Source organism: Malaclemys terrapin, chromosome 1 (genome assembly GCF_027887155.1).
Source record: "Malaclemys terrapin pileata isolate rMalTer1 chromosome 1, rMalTer1.hap1, whole genome shotgun sequence".
NCBI classification, from domain to species: domain Eukaryota; kingdom Metazoa; phylum Chordata; order Testudines; family Emydidae; genus Malaclemys; species Malaclemys terrapin.
Window position 1 is genome coordinate 351,331,222 of NC_071505.1, and position 26,742 is coordinate 351,357,963.

Consider the following 26,742-nt stretch of genomic DNA (forward strand, 5'->3'; position numbering starts at 1 on the left):
CCCATCCTCGTAGACTTTAAGGTCAGAAGGGACCATTATGATCATGTAGTGTGACCTCCTGCACAACGCAAGCCACAGAATCTCACCCACCCACTCCTGTAACAACCCCCTGACCTATGTCTGAGTTATTGAAGTCCTCAAAACGTGGTTTAAAGACCTCAAGATGCAGAGAATCCTTCAGCAAGTGACCCATGCCCAACGCTGCAGAAGAAGGTGAAAACCCCCCAGGGCCTCTGCCCTGGAGGAAAATTCCTTTCCACCCCCAAATATGGTGATCAGCTAAACCCTGAGCATGTGGGCAAGACTCACCAGCCAAAATTTCTGAAAGGCAAGGGGTGCATCCTGTCTAATAGTCATTGCTGGACCTATCTTCCATGAATCAATCTAGCTCCCTTTTGAACCCCTTTACGTTATTGGTCTTCACAGCCCCCTCTGGCAAGGAGTTCCAGAGGTTGACAGTGCGTTGCATGAAAAACAAAAGCAGTGTCTCAGCATATACAGCGGGGCCCAGAGAGTTGGAGGATTCCAGGCAGGAGAGGAGATGGTCCGCTGTCCGCTTTGGGGCAGCTTATGTGGCGGGTTACAACCCCTCTGCTGGCCCTACTAAATTGCTTTGATAAATTGAAAAATAAATGAACCGTACATACCTCAGTGGCTATTCATCATTTCCTGATTTTACATGCAGAGTTAACATTCAACCCAACAGGGCCTAGTGCAACTGGTGTGTATTTATGCAAGGATTCAATGTCAGCTGCAGGGGACCGGGCGGTTTCAGGGGTTTAGTGGCGTATTAATAGCACTCTTTGCCTCTTCGTTCAGCACAACCGATTATAAAGCACAGAGTAAATGCTGAGCCAGTTATCACTCACGTAAACTGATGTAATTCCATTCGTTTCACCTCGAGTACAAAACTGATTTGGCCAGTATTATTTGTTTTTTTTTAATCCCCCCTGTATAAAGTTTAATGCCGGAGAACTAGTTTTGGAATGAGCCCTCCCACCCGGATTCTGAACTATCGTGTGGCCATTAATATTGCAGCATTGGTAAAGACAGTGTCTCTCCTAACACCCACGCAAAATCCATCCAAAATGTGGCCACAAATTATCTTTCTGTCCTGTCAATCTGACCCCATCCTTTGCCTTTGAGTCTCTTCACCGGCTCCCCTTCCTCCACACTGCCACATGTAAACATCTCCTCCCTTGCCTTCAGAGTCCCCACTTATCTCTCATCACATTGCCTTACCTCCTGGCCCCATCATCTAGCTGTTCTGCACCAGAGTTAGCCGCATTCCAGTGGTGAGTGAAATCGTATGATTTTAAGTGTTTATCTTAAAGCCCCAGCTCCTGGAGCCAGCTGACTACACCAGAGTTTCAGGTTTCATTTAAAAAAAATAATATTAAAAAAGTTCCTTATAATTGCAGAGATGAGCTTCCAACGTGACCCTTAAAGGTGCAAAGCCAGGAGACGGACAGCGCTTCACATGGATTTCTTTTTAAAATCTCATGGTTTGGGGCGTGGCTGACCGTAATTTTTGGTAACCTGGGTTTGACAGTGCTGAGCAGGGGTAAGCAAATTGGGTCCTTCTGCACCCAGGCTCTGTAGCAATCCCAGTTTGGTTTCTGTGCAGCTTACATGCATCCGCTTTGTTTTTCTGTCCTAACCTGGCTGCTGACTGTAGTTCCTGCAGTCCTGTCTGCTGCAGACCATGAACGATGTCAGCATTTAACAGCAGTCAGGTCAACCCCTCTCATTCGTCCTGCTGGGTGGGTCAGGCCTGGAAGCTGCATGTTTCTGGCTCTCCATCCCTCTGTCCTCAACGTACATTTTGGGGCACTGCACACCTCCTTATCGCTATCCAGACAGAGCCAAGCCTGCATAAGCCTCTGGATATTTTCCTGTGCAGGCTGGCTGTGATTGATCTAGAACTTGCCCAAAATGCTGTGCGCACTGTGGTTCGGGGTTGGGGGAAATTAATTTCTATGTCTGCTTGGTCCGGATGGTTTTCATTCACTCCTCCTCCATCATGGAGTTGACAATGCTGCTAGCCACGGCCTCTGATCGTTACATTGCCATATACCAGTGGTCCCCAAATTATGTAGCATCCCCCCCCCCCAGGGGAGGGCAGAGAAATGCTTGGGGGGTTAGGGGTGGCAGGTCCCAGGCCAGCCCCCAGAGGGGTGGGGAGGGAGTGCCCCACTCCACCCCCAGCTCTGCTCCGGCCCCAGCCTCAGACCCCAGCTGCAGCTCTGTTCCTGATCCCAGCCCCGCCCCCGGCCTCCACCCCTGCCTGTGACTCTGTTCCCATTCCCAGAATCAGCCCCCTTACCCCTGTCCGTGGCCCCTCACAAGCCACGGTCCCACTCCTGGCCTGGCTCCCGGGGGCAGGGGGTGGACAGGGGTAAGGGGGAGTGTGACTGAAAAGTTTGGGGACCACTGCCATATGCCATCTCTTGAGATATGAACCCGCCCTGTGCTAGCCAGGATCAGGGCAGAGGTGATGATCAGCGACACAGTCTTCATCACACCAATAGCTTTCTGGGCGGCGAGGCTGCCCTCCTGCAGAAGCAAGGTCATGGCTCACACCTGTTGGTCACACCTGGTGGGGATGAAGCTGCCTCCGCCGCTATCATCATCAGTATCACGTGTGGGTAGGTGGTGGGAGCTGATGTGCTGCTCATCACCCTGTCGTACTGCATGGGGGCCCGGGCTGGCTTGGCCCTCCCACCATAAAGCTTTCAGCACCGTTGCTGCCCTCCTACGCTCCAGCTTTGGTTTCTGTCCTAACGCACCATGTTAGTCACAGCGTTGCCCCACTTCTAGCCAACGTCTACCTCCTGCTCCCTCCCTTGCTAAACCCCATCCTGTACGGGGTCAAAACCAAAGAGACTCGTGACCGGCTGAGCCAGCTGGTGCAAAAGAGAAAGGTTCTCGCTTGACAGGCTGGAGCAGGTCAAAGGGTGCGACTCCGATCACCGTGTACATTTCTCTATTGTGCTGATGGTTTCTCTGTTTGCAGCCAGAGAAGACTCTAGGCCAGTGATACTCAGACTGAGGCTTGTTATTAACCAACTGTAGTTAATAAAATAATAATATTGGTCAGTCATTTTGCTGTGAAAATAATATATATAATACCGATACATAGAATTAAATATTTCTCCTGTCGTACTGTTGAGATGTGACTGCATAGCAGTGTAGTAAATGAAACAATGAATTCACACAACTGTGGCTTTTTTGGGTACCGCTGATTGCGAATTTGGCTCCTGAAGCACTGGGGCCTGAGAATCGCTGCTCTAGTCCTTGTGACTAGCAGGGGGCCAGTTTTGTTCGGGTCGGAGAAGAAGCTCCAAACCAGATTCTTATCTGCACCTCACCCAGAAGCCCTGGGCCTGCAGACGCTGGGTGGAAAGGTCCTGGGATCGTGCCTTTTCCCGAACATTTTGGGCACGCTCTGCCTCTGGGTGGGGGGAAATATTTTGAGAACTAGGTGGAACTTGATTTGTAGCATCTCGGGCCAGGGCCTTCGGGCCGAATTCACCTCTCGTGCTAGCGTTGTGCCAGGACGACTCCCCTGCCTCGATGCATCACTCGTGATCTCGCACGAGGGGGTGAGCTCTCTCCTGCTGCTGCGCCATCGTTATGTGTTACGCTCCAGGCCCCTCGGTGCAGTACAGGGCCCATCCCTGCACATGGGGCTGGCAGGCCCAGCAGGCTGGAGTGCTTCCAGAAGCCTGCCCTAGTGCGAGGGCTGGGCATGGGCTCCAAGCCACCCCCTGGGCTCAGGCCTGCAGCTGTCGTGCTCTGCTGGGCGCTCCCCCGGAGGGAGCGGGTGCACAGAGGGTGTCCCAGCCTGCCCCTGTGCAGAGCTCTGTGATTCCCATGCAGCAGACTCCAGCTTCCCCCCAGCAAACTGGTGCCTCCAGAGGTTGCTCTAGCCCCGGCCGCCAGGCCTCTGTGGGGCAGACAGGAAGGCCAGGAGTGTGTTGGTCTCAGAGCCAATCTAAGATGGGGTGCCTCCCACACTAACCCTAAAGAGCAGCCCAGGGCACCCTCACCTACCCTGGGAGGCAGACACAGGGCACCCCACTACTCTGGAGGGCAGACATAGGCCTAGCCACCTCCTCTGGCCTCCTCCCTACTCCTAGCCACCCCCTCTGGCCTCCTCCCTGCCTACATTGGGGGGCCAACCAGGGTGCACCCCCCTACACCTACCTTGGGGTTCAGGCATGGGGAGCCCCACCGGAATCAGCAGGACCCATACCCCCACAGGGCAGGCACAGAGAGCCCTGGCTCAGCCAAACACCCCTGCCATCTACTCTGGGGACACACAGGAAGCCCTATCCATTCCCCCCAGCTCAGCCAAACAACCCCCCCCCCACCCTCTACAACTGGCCAAGGCTAAAAATCCTGCCCCACCCCTCTGCAGGAGGGTTGTGTGAGGTGAGGCCAGGGCAGCCAGGGTCTGGAGGAGGCAACTCCCCATGCCGGCATCAGCCGTCATGACTGGACAAATCTCCCACACACGGAGAAGCAGGACTGTAGTGAGTCGGTGTGGCTCCCCTCCTGTCCAGAAGAGGGAGCCCACGTGCCGGCACCAGAGTGGGTGGGACCACCACCGCCTGTCCCCGCCCCCCGGAAGTCAAGGGGCGGGACAGGAAGTATAAAGGCCGGCCGCCAGAGCTCAGTTGGAGCCCAGCCACCGCAGGGAGCAGACGTGCGGCCGGGAGCTCCTGCCCAGGAGACCGTTGAAGACCGGGGCTTGGACCCTGGCTGGCCTGAGCTACCCCGGGCCCGCTACGAAGAGGAGCCGCCGGAGCCCGCTCACGCCCGCCACTGGGAGAACCCCTGGGAACCGGACCCCACTAACCCTGAGGGTGAGACTGGACCCGAACCCCTCCGCCCCTGCTGCTACCCAGAGGAGCCGCCTGGGGACCGTTGGCCTGACTTCCCGGCAGAGCTACCGGACCTGCCACCGAGCCCCGGCCCAGAGGAGCCCATGCAGGTGGACTGGCCTGAGCCCGGCGCGACGAGCGAGGTAGGATCTGAGGGGGATCACGGAAGTGGCCCGGGGATAGCTCACCCCGGTCCGGCTGCAACTGAATGTGAGCCTATGTCAGTGTGTTGCGGTCTGGATACCCCACTGACCAGCAGCGGCAGCAACCGCTGTTAGGGCCCCGGGCTGGAACGCAGTGGAGTGGGTGGGCCTGCGTTCCCCCCTGCCACCCCCACTCACGGGTGGCAGGCATCCCCCTCACCCGACACCCGGCTACAGCAAGCCTAGGCGTGCCTTGCATGGGCTTTGAACTATTTGCTCGCTCAGCCCCTGCAAACAAGGGCCTGAGCTTACCTGTGTTGGCCCGCCCTGATCCAGGGCCTGGCCTTTGAACTATTTGCTCGCTCAGCCCCTGCAAACAAGGGCCTGAGCTTACCTGTGTTGGCCCCGCCCTGATCCAGGGCCTGGCCTCTGAACTATTTGCTCGCTCAGCCCCTGCAAACAAGGGCCTGAGCTTACCTGTGTTGGCCCGCCCTGATCCAGGGCCTGGGCTTTGAACTCTTTGCTCGCTCAGCCCCTGCAAACAAGGGCCTGAGCTTACCTGTGTTGGCCCGCCCTGATCCAGGGCCTGGGCTCTGAACTGTTTACCTCGCTCAGCCCCTGCCAACAAGGGCCTGAGCTTAACTGTGTTGGCCCCGCCCTGATCCAGGGCCGGGGCTTTGAACTGTTTCCTCGCTCAGCCCCTGCAAACCCGGGCCTGAGCCAACCGTGATCGCCCCGCCCTGATCCAGGGCCTGGGCTTTGAACTCTTTGCTCGCTCAGCCCCTGCAGTCAAGGGCCTGAGCTTTAACTGTGGCTGCTCCGACTCTGCACTAAAGAGCCGGAGTTCCGGGACTAACTGACTACTTGTTCCCACAGCAGTGAGTCGGTGTGGCTCCCCTCCTGTCCAAAAGGGTCGAGCCCCGGCTAGGACCTACTACATTTGGCGCCCAACGTGGGGCCCGAGCCCCTGCCCCTGTGAGAAGGGGCTAGAGGGGGAGTGGCAGTTGCCCCCCCCGTTCTAAGGAATGGATATGGAGCGGCTGTTTCAGCTGCTCACGGAGAGCCAGGAGCGGCAGCAGACGGCCCAGCTGCAGCAGCAACAGCAACAGCAGGCCGCTCAGCTCGCACAGCAACAACAGCGAGATGCCGCCCAACTCCAGTTGCAGCAGGAGCAGCACACAGCCCAGCTCGAGCAGCAGCAACAGCTGGTGCGGCAGTTGGGAGTCCAGCTGCAGCAGCTGCTGGTCACGCTCCCTCGCCCCGCGGCGGGGCCGGCGGGGGAGGCTGCGGAGATGCCACGGTTAGCTGCCCCCCTTCGCTTGACAAAGATGAGCCCAGACGACGACCCGGAGGCATTCCTGGTCACGTTCGAGCGGGTAGCCCTCGTCGCCGGGTGGCCCAGGGACCAGTGGGCTACCCTCTTAGCCCCCTACCTGACGGGGGCGGCCCAGGTGGCCTATCGGGGATTGGCGGCTGAGGAAGCACGGGACTACGACCTGGTGAAGGCCGCGATATTGGACGCCCTCGACGTCAGTCCCGAGACTTTCCGACGAAGGTTTCGGGGCCAGACTTACCCCACCGGGGCCCGACCGCGGGTGGTGGCCCAAACCCTGAAAGAAGCTTGCCGACGGTGGCTACAGCCCGGCACCCGGACGGCGGAGGAGGTAACCGAGCAGGTGGTGTTGGAACAGTTCGTGCACACCCTACCCTCCCGAGGGCGCGCCTGGGTGCTTCGCCACCGGCCGACGACGCTGGCCCAGGCAGTGTCACTAATGGAGGACTTCCTGGCCGCCGAAGATGCAGTAGGACCCACCTTCCGCCGCCCCGGGCCCGAACCAGCCCGCGGCGAAAAGAAAGGGGAACCCCTGAGCGGACCACGACACCCCGCACCGAGGCCCGACCCCCGCCGCGAGATCCGGACCCGGCACGCGGACCCGACTCCTCGGACCGGACCAGTGGCCCCGGGCCAGGGGCCCCCAAGGGCTCGGCGAAGCCCCCCCCGGAGCCCAAGCCGAGAAGGCCCCCGGAGCAGACGACCGGAACTCGGACCCTGCTTCAGTTGTGGGAAGATGGGGCACCTCCGGCGAGACTGTCCGGAGATGGACTGCAGCTATGGGCAAGTGTGGGCGGGCCACACTCGAGCCAGGCCGGCCATGAACCCCAAGCTGACCATCCCGGCGGCCGTCGGAGGACGGACGACGCGGGCCTTGATCGACTCAGGGTGTGGTCAGACGTTGGTCCGTAAGGACCTGGTACCGCCGGGTGAGACCCGCCTAGGATCTATTCATCTACAATGCATCCATGGGGATGTCCGACCATACCCCAGCGCCCGGGTCCCCCTAACCATCGCGGGGATCACCCGACACCTGGTGGTTGGGGTAGCTCCCCATCTTGCATATCCTGTGATCCTCGGTCGGGACTGGCCGGCCTTTGAGGAAGTCCTACGGTCCACGCCGGTCCTGGGGGCTGATCGGTTGGGGCCCTCCTCAGAGGACCCCGAGCAGGGTCCGGCGACCGAGATAGACGACACGGACGCAGTGGGACCGCCACCAGAGCCGGCCCCTCAGCCCCGCTTCGATACCGATTTCTGTCGGGACCAGCGAGAGGATCCCACCCTTAGCCGCTTCTACGAGCAGCTCGCGGCAGTAGATGGGAGTGTTGTGGACCCCCAGCGGGCCACCCTGTGGCCCCATTTTGAGCTACGCCGGGACCGGCTCTACCGCCTGGACCGTGACCCCCGCACCCAGGAGCCGCAAACCCAACTGTTAGTGCCCCTGTGTCACCGGCGGGCGGTAATGAAGTTGGCCCACGATGTGCCAGCCGCCGGGCACCTGGGGCGAGAGAAGACCCTCGCTCGAATCCTGGCGCGCTTCTTTTGGCCAGGAATCTCTCAGGAGGTGAAAGAATATTGCGCCTCCTGCCCAGAGTGTCAGAGGGTCGCCCCGCCCGGGATCCCCAAGGCGCCCCTGGTCCCCATGCCAGTGATGGAGACACCCTTTGAACGGGTCGCCATGGACCTCGTGGGCCCCCTCCCGAAGAGTGCCGCGGGGTTTCAATACATCCTGGTCTTGGTGGACTATGCCTCTCGGTTCCCCGAAGCTATCCCCCTACGAAGCATTACCGCCCGGTCTATCGCGGGGGAATTGCTGAAAATCTTCGCCCGAGTAGGACTGCCTAGAGAAATACTGACAGACCAAGGAACGAACTTCACGTCCCAATTGTTGCGACAGGTATGTGCCCTCTTAGGCATCAAACAACTCCGGACGTCCGTGTACCACCCGCAGACGGACGGGTTGGTGGAGCGGTTTAACCGCACTTTGAAAAGCATGTTGCGGAAATTCCCCGCAGAGGACCTCCGCCACTGGGACCAATTCCTTCCACCCTTATTGCTAGCCATCCGAGAAGTCCCGCAGACCTCAACAAAATTCTCCCCTTTCGAGCTGCTGTATGGACGCAGACCGCGGGGCCTCCTAGACCTGATGAGGGAGACCTGGGAACAGTCAGCGTCCCCAGCCCAGGGCCTCCTGAAATATGTCATCCAGTTACAGGAGTACCTTGCCCAGGCCGGAGCCCTGGCCCGCGAAAATTTAAAGACAGCGCAGGAACGGCAGAAACGGACCTACGATCAGGGAGCCCAAGTCCGGGAGTTCCAACCAGGAGACCGTGTCCTACTCCTCCTCCCGTCTAGTGAGTCAAAATTGTTAGCCCGGTGGCAGGGACCTTACGAAGTTGTGCGTAAGGTCGGTCCCGTCACCTACGAGGTGCGGCAACCGGACAAGCGGAAGGAAACCCAGCGGTACCACGTCAACTTGCTGAAACGGTGGCAGGACCGGGAGGGCCTCTTAATCAACCCATGCCCGCCCGAGCCGGAATTGGGACCCCAGGTACCCTCGACGGATGACCCCCCGGCACCCCAATTGGGACAATCGCTCACGGAAGAGCAATGTAAACAGACTAACTGCCTGCTGAAAACCTTCAAGCGAACCTTCACGGCCGTACCGGGCCATACGTCCCTGGTCAAACACTCCATCCAGACCGAGCCGGGAAAGGTGGTTCGAGAAACGACCCGGCCCCTGCCCTATCGGATGCGGGGTGCGGTCGAGGAGGAAGTAAGAGCCATGCTGGCTCTGGGCGTCATCGAACCGTCGCAGAGCGAGTGGCGTAGTCCGGTGGTCCTGGTGCCCAAACCGGACGGTACCCGCCGCTTCTGCATTGACTTTCGGAGGGTAAACGCCATCTCGCGCTTCGACGCCTACCCGATGCCCCGTGTAGACGAGTTACTGGGCCGCCTGGGGGAGGCCCAGTATATCACCACTTTGGATCTTAGCAAAGGCTACTGGCAGATCCCCCTCGAGGAGACCTCAAAAGAGAAGACCGCCTTTGCCACTCCAACGGGGCTGTACCAATTCACACGGATGCCATTCGGTCTCCATGGAGCCCCAGCCACCTTCCAGCGGCTGATGGACAAACTTCTGCAGCCCCATCAGGACTATGCGGCGGCGTACATAGACGACGTGGTCATCTATAGCCGCGGCTGGGAGGATCATCTGCCCCGGGTTGCGGCGGTCCTAAGGTCCCTAAGACAGGCGGGCCTGACCGCCAACCCCAAAAAGTGCCGGATTGCCTGGCAAGAGACCAACTATCTCGGCTATACCGTCGGGGGCGGACGGGTCAAGCCCCTTGTCGGGAAAGTCCAGGCCCTCCTGGACTGTCCCACCCCATCGACCAAACGGCACGTTCGGCAGTTCCTGGGCCTCGTCGGGTATTACAGACGGTTCATCCCCCAGTTCGCGACCATCGCAGCACCCTTAACTGGGCTTCTGACGAAGGACAGCCCCCGGCAGGTACGATGGTCCCCCGAGTGTGAAGCGGCCTTCCGGACACTGCAGGAGTGCCTCTGCCAGGAACCGGTTCTCTATAGCCCAGACTTTAAACGCCCATTCATCCTGCAGACGGACGCCTCTGGCGTAGGATTAGGGGCAGTCCTGTCCCAAGAAGTGGAGGGAAAGGACCACCCCGTAGTATATCTCAGCCGGAAGCTGTTCCCCCGTGAGAGGAATTACGCCGTGGTGGAAAAAGAGGCCCTCGCGGTGAAGTGGGCCTGCGATGCCCTGCGCTTCTACCTCCTCGGGGCCCCGTTCACCCTCGTCACAGACCACGCCCCCCTCCGGTGGCTAATGCGGATGAAAGATAATAATGCCCGCATTATGCGGTGGTACCTCGCTTTACAACCCTACGCATTTACGGTCCAGCATCGAGCTGGTAAGGACCATACGAATGCGGACTTCCTATCCCGCATAGGGGAGATGGGAGGACCTGGCCCCGACAGGCGGGAGCCAGTCTTAAGGGGGGGGGTGTGTAGTGAGTCGGTGTGGCTCCCCTCCTGTCCAGAAGAGGGAGCCCACGTGCCGGCACCAGAGTGGGTGGGACCACCACCGCCTGTCCCCGCCCCCCGGAAGTCAAGGGGCGGGACAGGAAGTATAAAGGCCGGCCGCCAGAGCTCAGTTGGAGCCCAGCCACCGCAGGGAGCAGACGTGCGGCCGGGAGCTCCTGCCCAGGAGACCGTTGAAGACCGGGGCTTGGACCCTGGCTGGCCTGAGCTACCCCGGGCCCGCTACGAAGAGGAGCCGCCGGAGCCCGCTCACGCCCGCCACTGGGAGAACCCCTGGGAACCGGACCCCACTAACCCTGAGGGTGAGACTGGACCCGAACCCCTCCGCCCCTGCTGCTACCCAGAGGAGCCGCCTGGGGACCGTTGGCCTGACTTCCCGGCAGAGCTACCGGACCTGCCACCGAGCCCCGGCCCAGAGGAGCCCATGCAGGTGGACTGGCCTGAGCCCGGCGCGACGAGCGAGGTAGGATCTGAGGGGGATCACGGAAGTGGCCCGGGGATAGCCGACCCCGGTCCGGCTGCAACTGAATGTGAGCCTATGTCAGTGTGTTGCGGTCTGGATACCCCACTGACCAGCAGCGGCAGCAACCGCTGTTAGGGCCCCGGGCTGGAACGCAGTGGAGTGGGTGGGCCTGCGTTCCCCCCTGCCACCCCCACTCACGGGTGGCAGGCATCCCCCTCACCCGACACCCGGCTACAGCAAGCCTAGGCGTGCCTTGCATGGGCTTTGAACTATTTGCTCGCTCAGCCCCTGCAAACAAGGGCCTGAGCTTACCTGTGTTGGCCCGCCCTGATCCAGGGCCTGGCCTCTGAACTATTTGCTCGCTCAGCCCCTGCAAACAAGGGCCTGAGCTTACCTGTGTTGGCCCGCCCTGATCCAGGGCCTGGGCTTTGAACTCTTTGCTCGCTCAGCCCCTGCCAACAAGGGCCTGAGCTTAACTGTGTTGGCCCCGCCCTGATCCAGGGCCGGGGCTTTGAACTGTTTCCTCGCTCAGCCCCTGCAAACCCGGGCCTGAGCCAACCGTGATCGCCCCACCCTGATCCAGGGCCTGGGCTTTGAACTCTTTGCTCGCTCAGCCCCTGCAGTCAAGGGCCTGAGCTTTAACTGTGGCTGCTCCGACTCTGCACTAAAGAGCCGGAGTTCCGGGACTAACTGACTACTTGTTCCCACAGCAGTGAGTCGGTGTGGCTCCCCTCCTGTCCAGAAGGGTCGAGCCCCGGCTAGGACCTACTACAAGGACATTCAGCTCTACGAAGTGGGGCCCAGTCCCTGTGAATGGAGCTAAAGGGGGCAGGTAAATGAGGGGCAACTCCCAGGGCTCCATTCTCCTTCCCCAGTGTGAAGGCCCCTGGTGGGAGAGCAGCAGCAGACGCATGGGCGCTGCCCTGAGCCCATCAGCCTCTGAACTCTGGGGGCCCCTGCAGCTTAGGGAATGAGGGGCCATGCACGGAGAAATCTTGCAGTGCCACTGCCCCGGTTCTGCAGAGAAATCCTCTACTGGCTGCCAGCTCAGCATTATTCACCAGCATGAAGTGACCGTCAAAACATGTGGGAGCTGTGAGTTCCCCAGCGAGGGCAGCGCTCTGTACAACGCCTAACGCTACAAGCCCCAGAGCGCTAGCCCCTGCAGTACAAATACACACGGCCCATGAAGGAGGACTTGGGCCCTGCAGCTCAGCCAGCCTGCTGGAGCCTCGGAGCACACCAACAAGAACAAACTGTGCTTGCAACGTGGGCTTAAGCGACCTAACTTTATTAAAAGTCTTAAGGGAGAGAAACACACAGGTAGGAGTCAAAGCCTGTAGTGCTTCCTTCCCCGCGGCTGATCTACGGGGTTGAAACCGAACATGGAAGTTTGAACACCAAGGGGATGCTTTCAACTGGGTCACTGGGCACCAAGTTTTGCTTTCCAGGGAATTTCCTCTACAGTCGCAAAGCGGTGGATTTTGGCTGAACTCTCCCCAGGTGACACGTTGAAGCACACGCACACAGATCATTCTTACAGGTATTGGACACGGAACTTGTGTGTACTACTGAACTACGACAGTTTTGATTTTGTTCCTTTAAAATGCTCATTAATAAAATACGCATCCCCTCTCAACCGTCTTTGTCCTCTGTCTACCAGGGCCAACCCTCCAAAGGAAGCTCTACACCACCAAGGAACAGCTAGTGCGCTCAACTGGTCTCTGAGCTAAGGCAGGACAGCCCCTGAGACAGGAAATCAATTTAGAAATGAAACAAGAGCAAAGGCCATGTCTGTTGGGCGCCACGGTGTATCCAAAGTGCTTCAGACAAAGAAGTGCCCGAGGAGAGCTGCAATTCTCTGCTAGGATCACATATTTACAAAGCAATTTCCCTCCGAAACATGTGGTTTAGGCCGGGTGTGCACAACAGCTCAGTGAAAGTGCCGGCTCTTGGCAGACTGAGGTGAACAAAGGAAATCCGAGTGCATGGAGCGGATGGGAACTCTGACTTCATTGAACGGGTCACCTCTGATGCTCAGAATTAAACGAACAGCCGGGCCTGTATCATAGGACACATGGAAAGAGTGTCTCCTCCCCACCCCTGCCCCATTGCAGACAGGCCCTCTCCTACATGGAAGCGGCAACTCTGTAATCAGACCCAAACTCTGCAGCACTCTCCCCTCATATCAAGCAGCATTATGGTTCCTTCCCAACGTGCTAAATTAAGGCATATTTCCACACAGTTCAGCCCACTGGGTTTCAGTGGACGGGGTGGCCAAAACACAGCCAAGTAGCCAGGTAGAGAGTTCTACAATGCAGCCCACAGCCAGCTTCATCGTGCCTATGGAGGGGTTCAGCCCACGGAGAGAGGTCCCAGCATGCAACACTTTGTTTAGCCCTTCGTACTCACATCAAGCTGGAGAAGGGCCTGCTGGCCTTGCTTGTCTCCAGGGACCAAACATGTGTCAGAGATGAGGGGGGCTGCATCACCTCCACGTCATGGGCTGGTGGCCGGCTTCCTGGGATGCTCTCGCTTTGCTTTCATTGGCTGGTTCCTAGAGGCCGCCCCTCACTGCGAGGCGTTTATCGTACAGGGCATGCCCTCGGCCCAGAGCCTGTCTGCTGCCCCCAGCCGTGCGGAAGGGGGGGGCACCATGCTCTGCCCCTTCAAATGTCCTCTCCTCTCCAGGCAGGCTCAGTGGTGCAGAAACCAGGACATAGAAAAGGATTCGAAACAGGCCTTAGCTGAGACGACGGGGGAAGGCCTTAAAGAAGGCGGCTAATGGCATATCGGGCTGCATTCGTGGGAGCATTGCCAGCAGATCGAGGGAAGTGACTATTCCCCTCTATTCGGCACTGGAGAGGCCACCTGGAGAATTGTGTCCAGTTTTGGGTCCCCCCCCTACAGAATGGATGTGGACAAATCGGAGAGAGTCCAGTGGAGGGCAATGAAAATGATTAGGGGTCTGGAGCACATGACTTATGAGGAGAGGCTGAGGGAACTGGGATTGTTTAGTCTCCAGAAGAGAAGAATGAGGGGGGATTTGATAGCAGCCTTCAACTACCTGAAAGGGGGTTCCAAAGAGGATGGAGCTCGGCTGTTCTCAGTGGTGGCAGATGACAGAACAAGGAACAATGGTCTCAAGTTGCAGTGGGGGAGGTCTAAGTTGGATATTAGGAAAAACTATTTCACTAGGAGGGTGGTGAAGCACTGGAATGGGTTACCTAGGGAGGTGGTGGAATCTCCTTCCTTAGAGATCTTTAAGGCCCGGCTTGACAAAGCCCTGGCTGGGATGATTTAGTTGGGGATTGGTCCTGCTCTGAGCAGGGGGTTGGACTAGATACCTCCTGAGGTCCCTTCCAACCCTGATATTCTATGAGTCTATGACAGCACCTACATGTTGTTGTGCAGGCTTTCCCTTAGACACTGGAATACATCACATCCCCCTTAACTTTGGGCCAGACACCTGGCTGCTGGGTGCTGGCCCAGCTCTCTTGGCTTCAGCGGAGCTGTACCATTGACAGCAGTTGAGGATACAGCCCATTGTCCGTAGCTAACTCAGCCCCTCGTTCCTTCAGGGTGGGAAGGGCCTCAAACCAGCTGGCTCAATGCCATTTTTACTTGTTTTGGTCCCCTAAACATTAGGGCAGGGGATGACTTTGCAGCAGTTTTTGGAACTGAACCACCAAGCTAAAGGACCTCACCCAGCATGGTCTCACAGTTCTGGGTACGGACTTAGTTACACCCTTCACGTAGCATGTGCATGAATTTGGTGAGTCTAGTGATGGCAGTGGCTTTCCTTACGTTTGTTTCATTCCTCCCGGGCAGGAGAAGGAGGGGGGGGCGAAAAGGGGACACAGACAAGAAATCTCGCTGCTGAAGGGGAACAAGAACCAGCTTGACTCCGGTTTTTGCCCCTTGACCCCCCCCCCCCGCTTAGTTTAACAGCATTTGCCCAACTTCCTATGGCTCCGTAGCATGCCCAGGTCTCTCTAGCTCTTCGTCCGGTTCTGTCTTGCTCGTGATAACCTGTCAGGAAGCAGCTGTCACTCCGGGGTGAGATTTCCCTCCCTGCAAGGAAATTTCAGATGACACTGAACTTCTTGCAGGGGGAGAGGCGTGGGGGTGCTCACCAGTTTCATGTCTGAGAAGTCTCTCCCCCTTAGTGTTGACTTGCATCAGCACCGCACTCAGCCCTGTGTCATAGGTATTTCACCTGCCACGGGGGCAACGTGCAGCCTCCCTTGCAGTGCTGTGCAACTCCCCTTCCCTCCTCCCTGTCCGCTCCCCATGCACTCCCTGGTGGAGGTGGCACAGGCCCTGGGGCTCAGTACATGGGCGGGGTGCCCCCTGCATGTGTCCGCTGGTGCCTGCCCAGGTGGTACTTGTGGCTGAAGCTGCGCCCGCATTCGGCACACTTGTACGGCTTCTCCCCGGTGTGGATGCGCTGGTGGGCCACCAGGTAGGACTGGTTGCTGTAGACGCGGCCGCACTCGGCGCACGAGTAGGACTGGCGGTCGCGGTGGCTGCGCTGGTGCATGATGAGGTCGGTGCGGGAGCCGAAGGCCTTGCTGCACTGGGTGCAGGTGAAGGACCGGCTCTCACCGTGCACGCGCTGGTGAATCAGGAGGTCGGTGCGGGAGCCGAAGCTCTTGCCGCACTTGTTGCAGTAGACGAGCCTCTCGGCGTGCGAGCGCTGGTGCGTGATGAGGTCGGTGCGGGAGCCGAAGGCTTTGCCGCACTGAGTGCAGGTGAAAGACTGGCTGTCGCCATGCATGCGCTGGTGAATCAGGAGGTCGGTGCGGGAGCCGAAGCCCTTGCCACACTTGTTGCAGGAGATGAGCCTCTCGGCGTGCGAGCGCTGGTGCATGATGAGGTCGGTCAGGTAGCTGAAGGCCTTGCCGCACTCGGGGCAGGCGTGAACTTTGGCGGCGTGGCTGGCCCGGTGCCGGCTGAGGTCGGCCTGGCAGGCGAAGATCTTGCCGCAGTCTGCACACAGGCACCATTTGGACTCGGGGTGGGTGCGCTCGTGCAGGATCAGGTCAGTCTTGGAGCTGAAGCGCCGCTCGCAGGTGCTGCACGGGAACCAGCGCTCCTTGGGGTGGCACAGCTGGTGCGACACCAGCTCGGCGTGGAAGCAGAAGCTCTTGCCGCACTTGGTGCACTTGTAGGGCCGCTCCTCGGCGTGGATGCGCTGGTGGCTCAGCAGGGCGGGGTGCGAGCGGAAGCTGTCGCCGCAGTCGATGCAGGGGAAGGGCTTCTCAGCCTCGGGGGCCCGCAGGGGCGTGGCCAGCTCAGCACCTTCCTCCGAGGCCACGGCCGGCCTGGCGTGGGCCTGCTGGTGGGCGGCCAGCTCGGCGTGGGAGCCATAGGCGCCGTCACACTGGGCGCAGCGGTAGGGGCGCTGGCGGACGTGGGTGCGCTGGTGCACGGTGAGCGCTGCCTTGTGGGTGAAGCTCTTGCCGCAGTCGGTGCAGACGAAGACGCTCTCCGCCGTGTGGCCGCGCTGGTGCTCCACCAGGGTGGCGTGCCGCCCGAAGCTCTTGCCGCAGTCGGTGCAGATGAAGGTCCGCTCCGCCGCGTGGCTTTGCTCGTGCTCGCCCAGGGACGCCACATCTCCAAACCGCCACCCGCAGTCGCCGCAAGCCAACACCAGCTCCCCCGCGGGGCTCCTCGGCTGGGAGGCCCTGGCGCTGTGCTTCCCAAGGGCCCTGGTACACTCAGCGGGAGTGTCGTGCCCGCTCCCTGTCTGGCTCCCGGGGGTCAGAGGGTTCTTGTAGAGCTTCCCTGCCAGCACCCAGGGAGCCTCCAGCTCCTTGGTATGGTCCTCTCCTGGCCCTTCTTCCTTAACGGCTTTTGCAGCCCAGTCACCTGTGCAGGGCAGGGGAAAGAGAAGCCAGAGACACTGTTAGTGGCTGCTAAGGTAGGGAACAGCACCAGCCCAAGCCACTTCCCGCTGGAGTGCAGTTACCAGAGGGTCTGTGTAAACAGCCATCTCCTCACACAGCTCTGCTAGGGGGTTATCTGGTGCAGAGCCTCTGGTCTCACATTCTCCCTGTTGTGCCCCGTGTCTAGCCAGGGCATCTCTGCAGAGGGCATGGAAGAGGCTGCCATTCAGAGGGAGTTTGCACAGATGTGTGTGACCATGCAAAGTGCAAGGCCGTGGCAGTTCAGGCCTAATTCTCACTTGGCACCAGGAGTAACTCCAGGGAAGCTAACAGAGCTACAGTGGTGTCAGAATCAGGCCTGCTGCCTCTGCTGGAGGGAAGAGAGGGATTCTCTTCTGGTTTGGGCATCTTCAACAGAGATGCCAGCGAAGTGCCACTTGTGGGGCCAGTTGCTACCCCGAGTTGCATCTGTGCAGCTCCACTGAAAGCAGTGAGGTCCCCCAGATGCGAACAAGCCTGCAGAATCCTTCTAACATAAGAACGGCCGTACTGGGTCAGACCAAAGGTCCATCCAGCCCAGTATCCTGTCTATGGACAGTGGCCAATGCCAGGTGCTCCAGACGGAGTGAACCTAACAGGTAATGATCAAGTGATCTCTCTCCTGCCATCCATCTCCACCCTCTGACAAACAGAGGCTAGGGACACCATTCCTTACCCATCCTGGCTAATAGCCATTAATGGACTTAACCACCATGAATTTATCCAGTTCTCTTTTAAACCCTGTTATAGTCCTAGCCTTCATAACCTCCTCAGGCAAGGAGTTCCACAAGTTGACTGTGCGCTGTGTGAAGAACTTCCTTTTATTTATTTTAAACCTGCTCCCCATTGAGAACATGAGACAGGCCATACTGGGTCAGAGCAGTGGACCATCTAGCCCAGTATCCTGCCTTCTGACAGGGGCTAGTGCCAGGTGCTTCAAAGGGAATGACCAGAACTGGGAAATTATTGAGGGATCCCTCCCGTCATCCAGTCCCAGCTTCTGGCCGTCAGAGGCTTAGGGGCACCCAGAGCATGGGGTTGTGTCCTGACCATCTTGGCCAATAGCCATTGATGGACCTGTTCTCCATGAACTTATGTAATCCTTTTTTGAACCCAGTTATACTTTTGGCCTTCACAACATCCCATGGCAATGAGTTCCACAGGCTGACTGTGTGTGGTGTGAAGAAATACTTCATGTTTGTTTTAAACCTGCTGCCTATTCATTTCATTGGGTGATCCCTGTTCTTGTGTTATGTGAAGGGGTAAATAACACTTCTGGATTCACCTTCTCCACAGCATCCGTGATGTTATAGACCTCTATCATATTCCTGCTTAGTCATCACTTTTCTAAGCTGAACTATCCCAGTCTTTTTAATTTTTCCTCATACGGAAGTTGTTCCATGCCCCTCATCATTTCTGTCGCCCTTCTCGGTACTTTTTCCAATTCCAATATCTTTTTTGAGATGGGGCGACCAGAACTGTACACAGTATTCAAGGTGTGGGAGTGCTATGGATTTATATAGTGACATTATGATATCTTCTGTCTTATCTATTCTTTTCCTAATGGTTCCTAACATTCGGTTAGCTTTCTTGATTGCGGCTGCAAATTGTTTTCAGAGAACTATCCACAATGACTCCAAGATCTCTTTTTTCATAGAATCATAGGACTTGAAGGTACTTGACAGGTTGTCTAGTCCAGTCCCCTGCACTCATGGCAGGACTAAGTATCTAGACCATCCCTGACAGGTGTTTGGCCAACCTGCTCTTAAAAATCCCCAATGACAGAGATTCCATAACCTCCCTAGGCAATTTATTCCAGTGCTTAACTACCCTGACAGTTAGGAACATAAGAAAGGCCGTACCGGGTCAGACCAAAGGTCCATCTAGCCCAGTATCCTGTCTACCGACAGTGGCCAATGCCAGGTACCCCAGAGGGAGTGAACCTAACAGGCAATGATCAAGTGATCTCTCTCCTGCTAATAGCCATTAATGGACTTAACCACCATGAGTTTTCCTAATGTCCAATTTAAACCTCCCTTTCTGCAATTTAAGCCCATTGCTTCTTGTCCTATCCACAGAGGTTAAGAAGAACAATTGTTCTCCATTCTCTTTGTAACGACCTTTTATGTACTTGAAAACTGTTTTCATGTTCCCTCTCAGTCTTCGCTTCTCCAGACCAACCAAACCCAATTTTTTCAATCTTCCCTCATAGGTAACGTTTTCTAGACCTTTAATCATTTTTGTTGGTCTTCTCTGGAGTGATAACAGCTAATCAGTTTGTATGTATAGTTAGAATTATATTTTCCCATGTGCATTACTTTGCATTAATTTACATTGAATTTCATCTGCCATTGTGTTGCCCAGTCACCCAGGTTTTTGAGATCCTTTTGTAACTCTTCTCAGTCTGCTTTGGATTTAACTATCCTTAATAATTTTGTATCATCTGCAAATTTTGCAACCTCACTGTTTTCCCCTTTTTCCAGATCATTTATGACTGTTGAATGGTACTGGCCCCAGTACAGATCCATGGGGATTTAGTTGTCTGCCTCCATGTGATGTAACTGAATGGGCCTCTTGTTTGCCTGTTTCATGCTGGAGGGAAGGATGGTCCAGTAGTTAGGCCGCTCCCCTGGGTCTCAGAAAGGGCAGGCTCAATTCCCTGCCACAGCATCTAACTGTCATTTGTGTCTTTCCAAATCTCTGTGCCTTGGCTCCCACCTGCCCAGCCCCACAGGTGTGTGTGAGGATAGCTGCATTAAAGATTATGAGATGCTCAGATACCAAGGTGATTGGCACCATGTTAGTACTTAGGCAAAGGAATTTACAACGATGCGTGAGCCAGCAAAAAAAAAAAAAAATCCTGTTTGCTCTTCACATCTCTGGAGGAGAAAATGCAAAGTGAGATTGAGACACAAAAGGACTGAGGCAAAGACAGGAAAAAATCCAGTCATTTTCATAGACTAGAATTGTGCCTCAGTGTTCTTTTTATTTTTAAAATCACACAAAACAAATGAAAAATACAATCGAGCCCTCCCCTGGAATTTAGTGCAGATCAGAGATGAACAGAGAAAGCCAGAGTTTGAATTGACTGAATTCCCACGGAGTGATTTTTTTTTCAAAATCAAGCAGAGAAACCAGAAGTCACAGGATGATCACACAATACCATGTTCTCACAATAAACCAGGGCTCCTGCCCCCCAGACCAGCACCCAGCTGGACTATGCCGCCTTCCTCGTAGCAAACCCTAACTTCATCAGATTTTTTTGTCTCACCAATTTGGGCAACTCCCCAAAAGATACCCAATACATCTCCCAGGCCTGACCAGGCTGGCCTCTGCAGTAACCTCACTGAAGTCAATGGGCTTACACCAGTGACTGATTCGGCCCAGGACGTCTGACTTACATCCCATTAACTTCAGCTGGATGGCAAAGGAGTAAATCAGGGTAGAAACTGACCCAGACTGCTGAAGAGTTCTATCCCGGAGGGGACAGGAGTGTCGAAGGGAGGGACACCCACTGGAAGGTTATTGGGAGTGAGGGAAAATTCATGACTGACACCTGTTACTAAGACATGACAGATGTGGATAAATAAAAAGGGAGATGATGTATTCCTGATGGATGAGAATAGCGCTGTGTGAGGGGCCCACAGCATCTATGCACCACTTACCTCCCCGTTTAAAACCAGGACGTAAGAGATGACTACGGTTTGTGTGAGCCCCAACATGATCTTGCTTCCTGACTTGTGCAGTCAGAACCGCAGGGACAGAACGGGCCACCTAGGCAAACAGCCTAACGAGCTTCCAAGTGGAGCTGTGTGAACGGGATGATATGGTGGGGCTGCCTGCAATGGCAGGGGCTGGATTCCATGAGCAAGGAGTCTTCCAGTCCTATGTTCCTGCCCTCCTAGGCAGAGCTGTGTAGGATCACTGTTACACAGTGGTGACAGCATTCTAGCCCAGAAGCGGTTGCATTTCAGGCAATGGCCAAGCGATCTATGTATGCGGGGTTTGTGACGCAATATGAGCGTCACCCAGGAAATGGGACACTATTCCCTCACCTGTGGAGTTCTTGCAGGTAGTTCGTCTCTTTGTAGAGTCCAGGACATCCATGTGTTTGCTTCTTTCCGTCTTTACTAAGTCACGTTTGGCGCCAGGATACCCTATAGACAAAAGAGAAATCATCATCATGGATGAAAACATGATGCATCTGAAGAAGTGAGATTTTTACCCACGAAAGCTTATGCCCAAATAAATCTGTTAGTCTTTAAGGTGCCACCAGACTCCTTGTTGTTTTTGTAGATACAGACTAACACGGCTACCCCCTGATACTTGACATCATGATGAAAATGTCCCCATCTCCCATGGGCTCACCAACAGGTGGGATAGCCAGGCTGAAGCCAGGATATCCATACCGACCATCAGCCTGCAGGGTTGGGCTGACCCAACAGCTCGTGGGTTAACAGCCCCCAGCCACGAGCCCAGACTGCACCGGCCGCTCTGAAGGGTGGATGGCGGGCAGCTCGAGCTGAGAGCCCAGCTCCAGATTCCAGGCTGGAAGGAGCTTGGAGCGGCAGCTCCATGAAAATACAAGGAGTTAGAGGGTGCCCGTTACACACGCCCTGTCTGAAGCCCCGGGTGCCTGGCTGAGCACATGGGGCCTGGTCTCATATAATCAGCCATTCACATGATCAGTAGTCACAAAATGGGGGCTCTATTGTAATGGGGAAGGGAGAGAGCTGGGGGCTAAAAGTCTGGGGTTGAGGAAGGGAGCAGAGTTGGATCTGCTTTGAGCAGGGGGTTGGACTAGATGACCTCATGAGGTCTCTTCCAACCCTGATATTCTATGACCACCTCTTCCTCCTAAAATTATGCCCAGGAGCGTGAAGGGCTGGGGAAGAGGATGTTTTTTGAGACTCCTCCACTTCGTGGGGTGCAACCTAAAAAGCAACCACCTCCCACCCCCAAACATCCTCTTTGGAAGAGAGGAGTTCAGAAGCGAGAAGGAAACCGGGTTGGTGCTCCATGAAATTCCTACAAAGCAATTCCCTTTCACCCATTTCTCCGAGCATTTTCACAGTCAGAACAGCTCCAGCCATTCAGAGGGAAAACTGGTCCAAGTTTGTCCTCTGTTTGTTCCGGACTGTATGAAGAGCTGGTTGAAATGTTTTGCAAATATTGGAGGATTCCCCCCTCGGCCAGCAAATTGTGTTTTGACCAGTTTTACAGAGCAGTCGGAATATTCCAATGCAAAAACATCCAGGAAAATTTTCACAAATGTTTCTGCCTCTGCCAAGCAGCAGTAAGTGTTTGCATGTGATTATTAATGAACAGTGAAATGCGTAACGCGAGGGATGTTTTCCAGCAACCTGCCAATCCCTTTACAATGGGATCACTCACCCTCGGGGACCACTCCCTCAGTGAAGTCCGGGGCATCTGTGAACTGGGGCTCATCCTCCTTTTCAACCTTTATTGAGATGTCCAGTTGGGGAGCAGGATATCCTGAGCAAAGGAGAGCAGAAAAAGTTTTGCCATCACTCCCATCTTTTCCCTGAATTCTCAAAAGCTGCCAGTTCCATATTCTCAAAATGCAGGTTAAAGTTTATTTAAATAAGTTAGATGTATTCAGGTCAGCAGGACCTGCTGAAATTCATCCTAGAGCACTTGGGGCACTAGCTGAAGCAATCTTGGAGCCATTAGTCATGATCTTTGAGAAGCCATGGAGGACAGAAGAGGTCCCAGAAGACTGGAGAGGGGCCAACAGTACCTATCTTTAAAAAGGGGAACAAGAGGTCGTGGGAATTATAGACCAGTCAGTCTAATTTTAATACCTGGAAAGATACTGAAGCAAATGATTAAACAATCAATTTGTAAGCACCTGGAGGATCATTGGAAAACATAATCCTAACTACATATACAATGACGTGGTCTAAATTAGCTGTTACCACTCAAGAAAGATCTTGGAGTCATTGTCGATAGTTCTCTGAAATCATCCACTCAATGTGCAGCGGCAGTCAAAAAAATGAACAGAATGTTAGGGAATCATTAGGGAAGGGATAGATAATAAAATAGAAAATATCATATTGCCTCTATATAAATCCATGGTACGCCCTCACCTTGAATACTGCGTGCAGATGTGGTCGTCCCATCTCAAAAAAGATATATTGGAAATGCAAAAGGTTCAGAAAAGGGGAACAAAAATTATTAGGGGTACAGAACAGCTTCCATATGAGGAGAGATTAATAAGACTGAGAATAGTCGGCATGGATTTGTCAAGAACAAATCAAGCCAAGCCAACTTAATTTCCATGCCTTCCCCAGCAGTCTGAATTCCCATTGCTCACCCGAGCAGGTGCTGGCCGGAGTTTCCTCCCCTTCCGCGTCCGGAGAATCCATGACTCCTGCTCAGCCCTTCCCCTTTCGCACTGGAGAAAGAGGCAGGGATTAGAAGCGGCACAAACCCCGAGCGTGGCAGAGGGATGCGCCGCGTTCTAACGCAACGTTTCGCCCGTCTCGGAGTCACCATGCACATTTCCAACTGCTGCGCCATCTGCTCGCACGGCGGCTCAGCAAGGGCAGTGGCAGCCACACGTGCCCAGCCTTAGGGCAGCGGGAGCAGAGGAAATGGGGCAAGTGGGGGTCCCTGGTGCAAGGGCCAGTCAATTTCTCCTCTCAGGCTGCCGTGAGGTGGGTAGTTAGATCTAACTGCAGGGGCTACTCTCTGGGAGGTTGTCATGTAGATGCTGGGCCACTAGGACCTGGGCTGGGACCTGCCAGTTCCTTCCATATACCCCGCTGACCAGTCACTACCCGGCCGGCGGCCCAGCAGCCAACGGCTGTGACTCCACAGCCAGCCCGCGTGCCATGAGGAAGGTGAGTGGTCTTGTCATTCTCTTTGTAAAGCCATGAATCCACTAGGAGTCTGGACCCTTTGGGGACCACCGAATGCGGAAGCCAGCCTGGGCATTACACAGACTATCCGGAGCCCACTGAAAGAGCCAGACGGGACCCTCACCCGACAGAAATCAGCCTCCCTGAACTCTCCTTTAGGCACGACCCCAGACCGCACTGCCAGCCATTCTCCCAGCACCTCCCCGGCGGGACAAGCTGAGGGGACACCAGGGAGCAAGGCGTACATCTGAAAAACAAAACATGTGACGAGTTCAGCACCGTGCACTCCAAACCATCTCTGCATGGGCAGCAGAGGCCTGGATCCAAGTGACACACACACATACACAATCACACGTGCGATCATGCCTCCCGCTAGCAACCAACCCCTGCGCCCGATAACCGTTTTTCTAAAAAAAATCAGCTCTGGGAATTACTGTGGGGCAGTTCGCTGGCCTGTACTGTACAGGGAGTCAGACGAACGGATCAGCTGGGTCCCACAGAAGTCTCTGCTAACTCCACTGCCCAGTATATTCGACCCTTCACTGATCAGCCTGCCAAATGAGCGTGCCACACATCTGCTAGCTATTTATTATTTCATCCCATTTTTATATCCAAAATATCACCTGTACAGCAGAAGCCAGGGGATATGGCACCAAATGGAGCGCTAGTCTCTCCTCTGCCACTGACTTGCAGGGTGACCTTGAACAAGTCCTGGCTGGGATGATTTAGTTGGGAATTGGTCCTGCTTTGAGCAGGGGGTTGGACTAGATGACCTCTTGAGGTCCCTTCCAACCCTGATATTCTATGATTCTATGATTCTTGGCAGCTGAGTTGGTCTTAGCCCCTTGTAGCTCAAGGCCCAGGGTTCCCGCTAGGTCAGGGGGGCGGGAAGGGTTACCAGGCTGCAGAGCCAGTGCGCTGGCCTGGTGTGTGGGGAGACCAGGCCTTGCCCCCTCCTTGGGGCCCAGAAAGTGGGAGGGCTTTTATTTGGACCCTGTCAAAGACCGAATGAGAGCTTTTGTTTCCCTGTTTGGGATGTCCTCAGTTTTGAGCCCTGTTGTCCCTATGAACACGGCCAGGGTGTCTCACACAAGTCCACACACCCCCTTGTTCACCCCAACACCCCCCCACACACACACCTGCAATCATGCACCCTCACGCCTTTCACCGAAGGGAATGAAGTGCTGGACCAGACGGCACTGTTTTCACGGCGCTAGTCCCTGTGCGGGGGGTGTGCATTCTCCTCTTAAATGTGTCCTAGGGATAAAGCTGCTCTAAGCTTTCCTGCCCAGCGAGTAGCCCAATGGGCTAAGAACTAGTCTACGTAGGGAAGTTGGCTGGCATAGTTCTTCAGGGGTAAGTCCCCGCATGGACATTCTTACCCCCAAAATAAGAGTGCTTCCCCCGGTTAGCTTAGGGCACTTCGCAGGCAACAGAAGCTAAATCGGACAAACAAGGCGGGGGAGGGAATATCGTTTATTGGACCAACTTCTGTTGGGGAGAGAGACACACTTTGGAGTCACAGAGCTCTTCTGCAGGGCTGCCAGCATCCCGGCCTAATGCAAGGCGGGAAGGATTGAGTAGTTAGCACATGTTGTAAGGGCCCATTCAAGATGAAGTGGCCCATTAAAACCCCTGCAGTCATAGGACAAAAAGAGGGGGCTACGGATTGTTGTAATAAGCCATAAACCCAGTGTCTATGTTCAGGCCATGACTTTTAATGTCTAGCAGATGTCACCTCGCCCACCTGGGCTCTCTAATATCCTGAGACCCACAGGGCTACAACCACACTGTAGTCAGCCAGAAAAAGCCATTCTTACAGGGGGCAGATGTCCGCAGGGCGAGTTACACCAACCTAGCTACGTACAGCACAGGGTACCCACGCCGGAGCGGCGGTGCCGGGGGTACCCACGCCGGGGCGGCGGTGCCGGGGGTACCCACGCCGGAGCGGCGGTGCCGGGGGTACCCACGCCGGGGCGGCGGTGCCGGGGGTACCCACGCCGGGGCGGCGGTGCCGGGGGTACCCACGCCGGGGCGGCGGTGCTGGAACAATTTGTATACCAGGGATGCTGACGGCCACTTACTGTAAACCCCATATATGATGGAAACCGCTTTAAGCCAGGGGGTGCAGGAGCACCCCTAGCTCCGTCACCGATAAGTACCAACACCAGCCGGGCTGCGCCGGGGGTAACCGACACCAGCCGGGCCGGGCCGGGCCAATAAACTTCCCCATGTAGACAAGTGCTAAGAATTAGCTCTAGTCCTGTCTCTGCCACGGATCTGCTCCCTGACCGTGCACGGCTCCCCTCTCCTCCAGGCACTGCTGCGATGCCCGCGGGACAGGAGGCGAGCAGCGCATTGCGGGGGGCGGGGATCCCCCTGGCCCGTCTCGCTGCAGACCGGAGCCGGGTGGTTCCCCCGAGCTGCCGGACCGGGCCGGGCAGAGCGCAGGGCAGGGCGCGGCAGGACAGGACAGGGCAGGGCAGGGCGCGGCGCGGCGCGGCAGGGCACCGGGGCGGGCGCGTTACCTGCAGCCGGGCTCGGCGGGCCCCAGGCTCGCGGCGGTTCCCGGCCGGCCGGCGCCGCCCCGGCAGGAAGTAGCTGGGCAGGGCGCAGGGGCGGGCCGGGCTCGGCCCAGGCAGGGCCGTATTGGAGAGCGGCTCGCTGCCTCCGCCCGCCCGCCCGGCCCCGGGAGCCCGGCGCTGCGCCCTGGGCGCGCTGGCGGGGGGACCCTGGTGTGACGGGGGCGCCGGGGGCCGGACTCCTGGGTTCCGTCCCCGGCTGGGGGCGGGAGGAGGAGGAAGAGGAGGAGGAAAGGGAGGGGTTTAGGGATTGGGGGGCTGGGAGCTGCACTCCTGGGTTCTGCCCCCCGGCTCGGGGAGGGGGGCTGTTACAGCCCGGACTCCTGGGTTCTACCTCCAGCTCCGGGAGGGGGGGAGTGCTGTTACAGCCCGGACTCCTGGGTTCTGCCCCCGGCTCGGGGAGGGGGGGGGCGCTGTTACAGCCCGGACTCCTGGGTTCTGCCCCCGGCTCGGGGGGGG

General features: G+C 56.6%; 1 protein-coding gene across 1 annotated transcript; it reads right to left on the reverse strand.

Annotated features, from left to right (window-relative positions):
- Positions 1 to 13,790: 13,790 nt before the first annotated feature.
- Positions 13,791 to 26,383, reverse strand: LOC128830262 (zinc finger protein 883-like). The gene is made up of 6 exons (XM_054016055.1): positions 26,230 to 26,383; positions 23,826 to 23,948; positions 23,155 to 23,235; positions 22,212 to 22,313; positions 20,873 to 20,974; positions 13,791 to 16,761 (listed from the first exon to the last, which is right to left on the reverse strand). The coding sequence occupies exons 3-6, from the start codon at positions 23,204 to 23,206 to the stop codon at positions 15,218 to 15,220; spliced, it is 1,800 nt and encodes a 599-aa protein (XP_053872030.1). The 5' UTR covers positions 23,207 to 23,235; positions 23,826 to 23,948; positions 26,230 to 26,383; the 3' UTR covers positions 13,791 to 15,217.
- Between the last annotated feature and the right edge of the window lie 359 nt (positions 26,384 to 26,742).